This window comes from Rhodamnia argentea, chromosome 8 (assembly GCF_020921035.1).
Source record: "Rhodamnia argentea isolate NSW1041297 chromosome 8, ASM2092103v1, whole genome shotgun sequence".
NCBI lineage: Eukaryota > Viridiplantae > Streptophyta > Magnoliopsida > Myrtales > Myrtaceae > Rhodamnia > Rhodamnia argentea.
The window spans coordinates 25,186,387-25,197,734 of record NC_063157.1 but is presented as its reverse complement, the minus strand read 5'-3'; the positions used below and the strand labels follow the sequence as shown (position 1 = coordinate 25,197,734).

The 11,348-nt window shown below is 41.9% G+C and overlaps 2 protein-coding genes across 2 annotated transcripts; both read left to right on the top strand.

The window, feature by feature from the left end:
• The first annotated feature begins 3,533 nt into the window (after positions 1-3,533).
• LOC115735380 (protein NRT1/ PTR FAMILY 4.5-like) lies at positions 3,534-7,066 on the top strand. Its single transcript, XM_030666604.2, has 6 exons — positions 3,534-3,671; positions 4,918-4,996; positions 5,107-5,324; positions 5,418-5,840; positions 5,922-6,046; positions 6,226-7,066. Exons 1-6 carry the CDS (start codon positions 3,534-3,536, stop codon positions 7,064-7,066), a joined length of 1,824 nt encoding a protein of 607 aa, XP_030522464.2.
• Positions 7,067-7,785: 719 nt separating this feature from the next.
• Positions 7,786-10,342, top strand: LOC115735253 (pentatricopeptide repeat-containing protein At4g14170-like). The gene has a single exon (XM_030666396.2). The coding sequence runs from the start codon at positions 7,889-7,891 to the stop codon at positions 10,340-10,342; it is 2,454 nt and encodes an 817-aa protein (XP_030522256.2). The 5' UTR covers positions 7,786-7,888.
• Positions 10,343-11,348: the final 1,006 nt, after the last annotated feature.

Here is an 11,348-nt window from a genome sequence, read left to right as displayed (position 1 = left end):
AATACAAGAGCAAGGAGAAGACATCGTAGGATGAACCACGCGGTGTATGTTTGTCGCTGTTAGCAATTCTCTTGTCGAGTGCTACTTTCTCTACAGTTTGATAAATAAATAAGGGATTTTGGTGTGAATTTGGCTTAGGACTTTGAGCCTCCCCTGAATCCCGGCAGGAAAAAGTACGCCATCTCCACCGTCGCGGCCTGCACTAGGTTTTTGCCAGGTTATGGTTAGTCCTCCCTCTATGCTAAGCATGGCAAGGCTCGTCAGTTCATGGGGATTACTAAAGTGATGCCAATCTTTGGTTGTGCGATGGCGGCTTGGACCGACCACAGGCATGGCCGCCGCGTCACGATTGGGTCCGTGGGGATCTTCTTCTTCGGGTTCTTTGTCATTAGCAATTACACAGGATTTTTGTTGCTCTTCATTGGCCGCTTTTTTTTATCAATATTAGTGTCGGCTACGCCCTCTTGATCGCCCCCCTCTCTACATTGTCGAGATCTCTCCTGCCTTCTCCCATGGCGGCCTCTCTTCATTGCCTGAGGTACTCACTCATTTTCTATCTTTTTATTTTCTTCACTTGTGGAAATCAAATTTACAAAGGCGATTACTTTGTGTTTTTGTGGTTCCGATATTTATCGACATCGGCATTCTCGTAGGCTAAGTCGCCCCTATGTCTTCTTCAAGTTCAGAGTCGAAGTCGGGTATCATTAGGAACGGCGGCAATCCCTTTCGTCTTGCATATAATTGGCGTGGTCTTCATGCCAAAATCTTCTAGTGGCTCCTCATGCAGTGCCGCTTGCTTGATGCCGACTACATTATTCTGGTAAGTTCGCATCAAAAGATTTTTTATTTGTAGTTGGGAAAAAATTTGCATGAAATTTGCGTCAAAATATTTGTGAATTGGTTTTTGAGAATGTTCGCAAGGGAAAGTTTACACGAAAAATGATTTGAATTATTACTAGGAGCACCAAACTGAAATACAAGAACAAGGAGATGACAACGTAGGACGAACCACGCAAGGTAAGCTTGCTTGTCACTGTTAATAATTCTGCTGTTAGGCTTGCATCTTGTTCTACTACTTGCTTTATAGTTTGATAAATAAATAAATAAATAAAGGATTGTAGTGCCAATTTGACTTAGGACTTGAAGCCTTCCGTGAATCCGGGTCGAAACATAGTACACCTTCTTCATCATCACGGCCTGCACTAGCTTAATCAATAACAAGACTCAGAAAGCGAGTGGCAGGAGACGTAACAATTGAACATCTCGACAAACCAAATCGACGTTGTTTCAAAGTGCTCAGAAAGAATTCCAAATCTCGATTCTTTTAATCGGAGAAAATTTCTTAGTGAAGCTATAGTTTAGGATTGCGTTGGATTATTATGTTGTTGGGTTGATTCCAAAGGTCGTGGAGCTATAAAACCACGTTGTAAAGAAACTTTATGGTGTCGTGGAACCGTGAACTTTTATAGAAATCGATTTGGCATTTTGTTTAGCCCAAGTGAAATTTGGAAGTTTGTTATGAACCATTGGAATCAGATTCAAACTGCTTCGTTAGGCTCCAGTTTTCATCCGTCTTCGGCCATCTTTCGAGTTAGAGGCAAGTTTGTGTTTTAAGTAAATCAAGTTAGCTTTTCCATGATTTAGGATCCACTTAAAATTGGCGGCGATAGAGTTCAAATGAACTGGTCTGAATTCGGTGCACTAGCTGTTGCAGTACCGTGGAGGGCAATGGCTGTTCTGTTGAGTGAGCATTTTGTTAGCGTGATAGGGTCATTTTGTTACCTAATAAACTTATTTTAATTGAGTCTTAGCTAAGGAGTTTTGTACCCGATTTTGATATTTGTTTTTCACTTAATTAATAGGATTTCGAGTTTTCTGCCGGAAGTAACTTTCATTGTTCGGTTTGTATTGTTGGGTGAGCGGTGTTTATCTTTTTTATAGTTTAGATACTCATGTCTCGAAAATTATAGGAGTTAAATGTCTTGAAAGTTAAGAAAGATGAATAACATGGCATGATGTTAATTAAAAAGAGAAGGTGGTATTTCGAGGTTTAACTACCCTTTTGGTTATATGAAGTGACATGTTAAAGTATTTATTGAAATGACCTGTAAGTTGATTATTTGAAATTATTTAAGAAATGCTATATGAAATGAATCTTGCTTGATGAAATGAATCGTGAAAGGCTATATGTCTTGGTCTATGAACTTGAATTATGAATCGAGTATGAGTTAGTGGTATTATGCTTGTAAGCGCTATGATGTGAATTCGCTTAGGAATTCTATCCCTTAAAATGGAAGACCTCAATATGTTCACGTACGTTTCGGTAGGTTGCATTTAGTTGTCAAAATAAAAATACAAAAGACAAATCCTCTATATTTGATATCTCTCGAGATTATGATGAGGCAAGACAAAATTAACGAAATCGGATAGGACAAAAATGCTATTAGATAAACTAACGAGGACTCAAATGATATCTCCTCATTCATCAAAATCACTAACATCTAATCAGTACAGTTACAATTACGAGACTTATGGTTAACTTATCCACTGTTAAGAATGAGACGAAACATCCTGAAGAGAAAACAAAAACAACAGTAAACCTCGGCCAGATTACCTTCCTGAGCCAAGCCAACAAATTGGAAAAACTAGAACATGGAAGCAACCCATTCAACAATAACACCTTTTCCTTTTCCTTGTTTTGCTGATTTCTTTCCTCATAAAATTATTACCCTGAAGCCTGCAGGGTCACTACATGTTAAACACAAGGATCTTGGGAGAGATGATGAATAAGTTTTCCTGTGTAATGTTGTCAATTGATAAAGCATCGATCTTTATGTTCCCTAACCTTGGATTCTACGTTAGCTTCCCTAACTCCAATGCAAGAAGGAGGAGGACGATGCCCGGTCAGACAGGCTGGATCTGCGCAATGCCCATTGAGTGGCCAGTGATTTTTTTAGGCGAAAAGTACGATGACCAACTCAATGTTGTAGCTAGTTAGTATCTTTGATTCTTCAACTTGGGTCACCGTGCAAACACTCCATGACTCTGCATCTGTGTCGGCGCAAAGAACTGCAGCTTCTTTTAAGAACCTGTTTTGTTCATTGACCTATTATAAGTATGCAAGATCATTTTGACGATAAAGTTGACAGAGGGATAAAAGGATCTATGCTATTTAGGGGAACAAATTGTCCATTAATAAAGTAGAGTTTTACATTCTGGAATGAAACTGAGGCCTTATCAGATCACCCAAGTTAAACGTGCAAGTTCCCATGTTTATACTGTAAGCAAAACTCTTGACTCTATCTGCATGTGGAATTTTCTTCAGATGTATCTCTTTGTTTTACAATGATCTCATACGATCCCTTGGAAATTTCTGGTAATGACAAGTTTCAGTTTCGAAAAGTGACTACTATAATTGGAAATGCCAAAGACAGATTATTTATGATGGTAAACAAGGGAGTAAAGAGACGGTCTGTAACGAAGAAAAGAAAGGAAGACAAAGTCCTGTGCAATGCAATTCCACAAGGATCAGAATGGAGATCCTTTGTAAAAGCTATCATCTGTGTCCAGCAATTTGTAACTACGCGTGTATGTACCAGAACTTCCAAGGACCTGATAACCCAACACGTACAAAGTCGGTTCAAGTAGGTGTTGGAGATGAAACCGCTGAGGTCTGATACAGCAAAAAACAAGCAAGAAAGTGGAACGGTGTGTATTGTTGATGCAATGCAATATCGTTTTGCATAAAGCATTTGTAAATCCACACAATTTCACAGGGAAACATTGTACACTGGCAAACCTATCTTGCTCTTGTATACAAAGAAGTCGCAATACAATTGTTGAAGTACCATCTCTATTCAAAAGCATCTTCCCTGCTCGCTGTCAATCTAGTCGAGATAGTGATGATCCCATATCATAGCAGTGCAGCTCAATGCCTGTTGTAACAAACGAGTCCTACATTGAGTGGCAGGGAGCTAATGATTCATAAGCGGACCTATCAATAGTCAGTACCTTCGTCACGTTTTTGATGACTTTTAAGGTTAAAAATAACTTTTATACTATTCCACTTTTGCAACTTTAAAGCATAGCTAATAATTTCTGGTCATAACAATGTGTTTCAATATATTATCGCAGGTAGGCTTTCCGCATTGGTTAAATTTAGTAACTTCTTTACTTGATAGGCAAGTTCTTCATGTCGGTCAATAGTGATTTTGCCAAATGCTTAGTGACTTCCCAGACGAGCTGCCGGTGAACTTTCATGAAAAGTCATTACAGATTACAAAAGCTAAATGAAAACCAACAAACCAGGTTTCCCATTCCTCTAGCCTGATCTGATCTGACGGTGAAGATCATTCCATTAAGATAGTACGATGCTAAATGAGCAGAAATTTGAATCTACTGTAACGGGCTCGACATGCTAGAATTGCCCATGTCATTTTTTGTCCTCGCATTAGGAATTTCAAGAAATTGTTTGGCAGTATAAAGTTCTTCAAGTACAAAATTTGGAATGAGAATGAAGAGCCGTCAAATCAACAAATGGAGGTATAACAAGGTATCTCCAATTGCCAATATTCTTGGACTTCATCTGTCAGTGCAGGTGCTTTATTTCAGCTGCTTATGCAAACTAGAGAAGAAGTCTGCAGTATCTAATATCTACTGAAGATGAGACAAAGAGGGAAAAATTGATATGTCCTAAGATATGCGTGTATATATAGCTACCACCCCATTCTGTGTTATGCATAGCCACAAAGACCCGGCAAATCATACGAGCTCGACTCATCAAGAGATCATCCCAGGAGTTATAATACAAATCAGCAATGGTGGTTTCCATCACATTACTATTTTCATACTCCTGCCACTTTTTCCACTTATCAACCCGTTCCCTTTATCCTTATTTTGTCCTATCCAATGGTGCAGGTTGACAAGAATGTGGACATATCCCTCAGCTCGGCGAGCATGAAGAAGGGTGGTTACAGGGCTTGCATGTTTGTGTTCGGTGAGCATGTCCATTTGAACTTGATCGTGAATTTTCACTTCGCGAAATTGTTCTGTAGAAAGAGTAAATGACTTCAGAGGTAATTTTTTCACCCTAATCCGATAATGCAGGATTGGCCTCGCTGGAGAATATCGGGTTTGTGGCCAACATGTCAACCATGGTCCTCTACTTTTCCTATGTTCTCTACTTCAGCCTGTCAACATCTGCAAATACTCTCACCAACTTCATGGGCTCGGTTTGCTTGCTCTCGCTCATTGGTGGCTTCATCTCGGACACTTACATAAATCGACTCTACACTTGTCTGATATTTGGCTCCATGGAAGTTGTGGTAATTTTCAATATAGCTTTAAACCTTAAGCGCAGGACAAAGGATGTTCTTTCTTCTTCTTTGGTGTTCACAGGATGCTGATATCATATGCAGGCCCTTGTTATGGTCACAATTCAAGCGTATTCCAAGAATCTTCACCCTGACCCCTGCGGCAAATCATCATGTGTTGAAGGAGGCAAAGCACTCTTTCTGTACACCTCTATGTTTCTGCTCGCACTTGGTGCTGGTGGAGTTAAGGGTGCTCTTCCGGCACTCGGTGGCGATCAGTTATATTGGAACGGTATCGATGGAGGGAAGGCTCTTGCGAGTTACTTTAATTGGTACTTGCTCAGTACAATTCTTGGAGGCATCATTGGAGTCACTGGTGTTGTGTGGGTTAACATGAATAAGTCCTGGTATTGGGGATTTTTTATCGGCACGATGACCGCATTATTGGGATTCATCGTTCTTGCTATTGGAAAGCCATTCTACCGTTTTCCTCCCCATGGGAACAGTCCTCTGTTGAAGATCGCACAGGTTTTTCTCGTCGACACACTTAACCGTATGTGCTTGGTCAATTAGCATAAGCAGTAATCATCTGTAATTATGGTATTTCAGGTCATCGTGGTTTCAATTCGGAATAGACACTTAACTCCACCAGTAAGCCCGGACGAATTGTATGAGATTAGTGAGAAAGAAAGAGATCCATCTGAAGAGAAAATTCCACATACCGACCAATTCAGGTACTAAACTGAAATCTTTCCATAGTCCATATAGAAAGTTACTTGCAAAACTCCTAGACCATTCGGGTTTCAGCAGTAACCTTTGTTCCTAAAACCAACAAACGAGTACCAAAAATCTTTGTTCAACTAACAAATCCTTCTCTTTTAGTATTGATTAACGGATCCCTTCCATCAACCAGGTTCCTGGACAAAGCGGCTATTCTCTGCGACGGAACAAATGCAGATCCCTGGAAAGTCTGCACAGTAACCCAAGTCGAAGAAGTGAAAGTACTCACAAGGATGCTTCCCATACTTTTCAGCACAATCATAATGAACACATGCATGGCACAACTGCAAACATTCTCAGTACAACAGGGCTACTTCATGGATCCCTACATTGGCTCATTCAAATTCCCGACTGCATCGATCCCCGTTATACCCCTGTTCTTCATGTCCTTCCTCATACCCTCCTACCAGTTTGTTTTCGTTCCCTTCGCTAGAAAAATCACAGGACATCCGACGGGCATCACACAGCTCCAGCGCGTCGGAGTAGGGCTCGTACTTTCAATCATCTCTATGTCGATCGCGGGATTGATCGAAGTGAAGAGAAGGAATCGCTCCATTGAAGATCCGTTGCATCCCATCAGCTTGTTCTGGCTCTCTTTCCAATACGGCATATTCGGGATTGCCGATATGTTCACAGTGGTCGGATTGCTAGAGTTCTTCTACAAGGAGGCACCCTTGGGAATGCGGTCGCTATCTACTTCTTTCACGTGGCTGTCGCTATCCTTCGGCTACTTCCTGAGCACCATCTTTGTCAACATCATAAACTCGGTCACCAGAAGGATCGCCCCGAGCAAGCAAGGGTGGCTGCACGGGAAGAACCTGAACTCGAACAAGCTGAACCTGTTCTACTGGTTCCTGGCTGTGCTGAGTTGCCTCAACCTGGCAAACTATGTGTTTTGGGCTTCCTGGTACAAGTACAAGATAAAAGATTCAGAATTCAAAACCGAAGCCAAGTCAACAAATGGGCAGAACTAGAACATTGAAGCATCCCATTCAAAGATCATACCCTTTTTTTCGCCTTATTTTTTTCGGCTTTCTTTTTTATGAAATTATTACCTGAATCCTGCAGGTTCACTACACGTTAAACACAAGGATCTTGGGAGAGATGATGAATAAGTGTTTCTATGCAACGTTGTCATTGATAAAGCAAGAATCTTTTTGCTCCATGTTGTTCTCATCTTCAGTTAGATGATACAATTGCCACAAGCATACTTTCATATTCATGTCATCCAACGATTGAGACAGCGAGAGCCACCAACGAGAGTATCAAACTCTTATAGGTCAAGGCAAAGATCCACGTTGTTCAACAAGGGTAACGACACAAATGATATTTATACTTTTATTTAATATATAATGTCGTTTCTGGGCTTTAAATTTATTCAATGCGATCTCTGAACTTCTGATTTATGTTCAATCTAGCCCTTAAATTATATGAAAATATTCAATATTATCAATGGATTTGAATTAATGAAAAAATAGCACTCAATATATTTATATTCTATGGACTAAATTAAACGAGTATTAAAAGTCCTGAAATCACACCGAATAAATTCAGAATTCAGGATGATATTGCACATTGATCTAAAATTCATAAATCATATTAAATAAATTCAAAATTTATACATCACATTCCATATTAAGCTAAAATTTAGCACCCTCTACTATTTTTTTCTGGTCTTAAAACACTGGAGGCAACACCCATCGTCAGCTTTGTGGATCTTCGACACCCGATGCTCTGGCGTGTCGGCGATCCGACATTCGCGAATCCTCGTAAGTTCGTAACCCTGTCCTCTCTACATGTTACCATGTCACCATGCCTTCAAGTCCCTTCGCAATCCTCTCTTAGCATTATCAACAAAAATCAAATCTTTATCACCGTGCTCGAGCCTCTCCGCGGCTCCGTCGACCCGGAGCAAAGAAACGCACGCCGACCTCCTCGCCGTCTGCTCAATATCGCAGTCGCTTCGCCGGACCAAGCAATGCCACGCTCTGGGGATCGTGGGTCGCTCCCTCCCTCGCAGCGTCTCTCTCTGCGCTTCGCTCATCCTGAGCTACGCTGGTTATGGGGACATCGCAGCGGGTCGCGTCTTGTTCCGTCAGACGTTTGGGCATTGCCACACGGCCTTCTTGTGGAACACTCTCATCCGGGCTCACTCCGTGTGTGGAGCTCATGATGGGTTTGAGACGTACAACGCGATGATCAGGAGTGGGGTTCGACCTGACGGCCACACGTTCCCTTTTGTTTTCAAGGTTTGTGCTGATTTTGTGGAAGTGAAGAAGGGGATGGAAATTCACGTGGTCGTGTTCAAGTTGGGTTTCAATGGCGATGTCTACGTGGGGAACACTCTTTTGCAGTTTTACGGTAACTGTGGGGATTTGAGAGGCGCAGAGAAGGTGTTTGACGAAATGGCTGAGAGGGACGTCGTTTCATGGAATACTGTTATCGGAGTCTTTTCGGTGAATGGTTTGTATGAGGAGGCGTTTGAGTTTTTCAACAACATGAATTCGAGGTCTGGGATGAGGCCTAACATGGTGAGCGTTATTAGTGTTTTGCCAGTATGCGCCGGACTCGAGGATGAAGTCATGGCGTCTCAGATTCATGCTTACACGGTCAAGGTTGGGCTGGTTACAAATGTGACTGTTGGGAATGCGTTGGTGGATGCATATGCAAAGTGTGGGAATGGAGTGGCTTCGAGGCATTTTTTCGACAAGATGGTTGAGAAGAATGAGGTTTCGTGGAATGCAATAATAACGGGTTTTGCTTATGGGGAGCGCAATGTAGATGCTTTGGTTATGTTCAGGTCAATGGTCTTTGAGGGTCTGAAGCCAGACTCTGTCACCATTTCTAGTATGCTTCCTGTGCTTGTTGAATTACAGTTGTTTGATTTGGCCAAAGAGGTGCATGCATACAGCATACGAATGGGTGTGGAAACTGATTTGTTCATCTCCAACTCATTGATTGACATGTACGCAAAATCAGGCCATCCAACTGAGGCTTCTAGGGTGTTTAATAAAATGAAGGTCTACAATGTGGTGTCGTGGAATGCTATGATTGCTAACTTCACTCAAAACAGGCGAGAGGTTGAAGCTATAAATCTTATACGAGAAATGCAAGTTCATGGTGAAGTTCCGAGCTCGTTAAGTTTCACAAACGTGCTTCCTGCTTGCGCTAGGATGGGTTTGCTTTCTACCGGAAAAGAGATCCACGCAAGGACATTTCGCATGGGAGAATCCTTTGACGTGTTCATCTCCAATGCCTTGACAGATATGTATGCAAAGTGTGGCTGCTTGAACCTTGCCAGAAAAGTTTTCAGCATGTCACAGAGAGATGAAGTAACATACAATATACTAATTGTCGGCTATTCTCAAACTAGTTATTGCTTGGAATCTCTTAGTTTATTAAAAGAAATGCACTCTATGGGAATGAACTATGACATTGTTTCCTTTGTTGGAGCTATCTCAGCTTGTGCAAACACAGCCGCAATCAAGCATGGTAAAGAAATCCATGGTCTACTGGTCAGGAAACAATTTCATATGCATCTCTTTGTTGCAAACTCATTGCTGGACTTATATATGAAATGTGGAAAGATTGATATTGCTGGAGAAGTATTTGACCGTATGCCATACAGGGATGTAGCCTCTTGGAACACTATGATCATGGGTTACGGGATGCTGGGTGAAATAGAGACTGCTATCAACCTTTTTGAAGAAATGATGAATGATGGTGTGGAATATGATTCTGTTTCATTTATTGCAGTCTTATCAGCATGTAGTCATGGAGGGCTCATTGAGAAGGGAAGGGAGTACTTTAAAGAAATGCGGTGTCAGAATCTTGAGCCAACACAGATGCACTATGCTTGTATGGTTGATCTTCTTGGCCGAGCTGGCCTTTTTGAAGAAGCTCTGGAACTAATTAAAGGCCTAGCCTTCAAACCAGATGTTAATATTTGGGGTGCTTTGTTGGGGGCATGTCGTATGCATGGGAATATAGAGTTGGGCTGTTGGGCGGCTGATCATCTGTTCAAGTTGAAGCCAGATCATTGTGGATACTATGTACTTCTTTCCAACTTATTCGCAGAAGCAGGGAGATGGGATGAGGCAGATAGAGTGAGAGAATTGATGAAGTCAAGGGCAGTGAAAAAGAACCCTGGTTTTAGTTGGGTTCAGACACGTGATAAAGTGCATGCTTTTGTGGTCGGAGAGAAAGTAGACGATTTAGATCCGTTTGTTTGGCTTGCAGAAGCTGGCTAGTATGTTCCAAAATGGACGTTCAGAAGAGTTTGCACATCAGCTAGGATCTCAAATGCTGACTGCAAAGTCTACCCTGCAACTTAAGAACCAAGGAAAAAGACTGTAAGCGGCCTCTCAAGGTGAATTCTGAAGGACGAGAGGATGTTGTGGATGTGGGAAATGTTGGATTGCTCGCGGCATTTGCTCAGCACATGATTTGTGAATTCTGAAGGACGGGCAGTGATGGCAGGAATAGCTCTCAATCGAGCAGCATTTCTTACATGCTGAGCATAATCATCATTATCCTCATTTCATGAGAGCCAAAGGGTGTTCACGAGAGCCAAAGGGATGCTTGTGCAAGAAATGTTGAACTTTTCCCCTGTCCGACGAACAAATATTTTTTGGTAGGCCAGAGCGCACAATCGGGACTCAGTGTGAAATTACAGTCCCTGCTCCAACAGAGAAGCTTGCTGTCCAATTGGCCGCAGCCGTAGCATGCGTATGTCGGTCGCCTGAACCCAAAAGGCAGAGGATGGAAAGGATGAAAGGGATGGTGAGTGGTGTTCGGGGGCAATTCACCACAAGAATTATATAGATGGAAGTCTCCTCATTCTCGCCAGCTATCCATAAGGTTCAAGCAGGATCAGCCCCAAGCAGAGCAATCAACTCCATAAATTTGGCCAGGACCTATCGGTGTGTGTATCAAGGGGTGATGGTAGCTTAAGTGTTGAATCTCCTTTCTTTTGAGGTCTTCTCCTGTAAGCAGATTGACATCAAATTGTGTATTTAGGCGTGATTTCCTCACAAACGGTTGAGCCGAAAAGGCAAAGTCATATGGATGGAAGAATTGAAGCTCCGAGGAAGAAAGTTGTAAATAATTTTCTTGGGCATTTATTCATTGTCTCTATTTCTTTGCAAGTCTGGACATCGTCGTTTCTTTGTGTGGAAAACAACATGCCGGGGCCTTTACTAACCTGGGGAGCACGGAAGCTCTTCTTCATTGGCCATCCCCCAATCTGTAATTTCT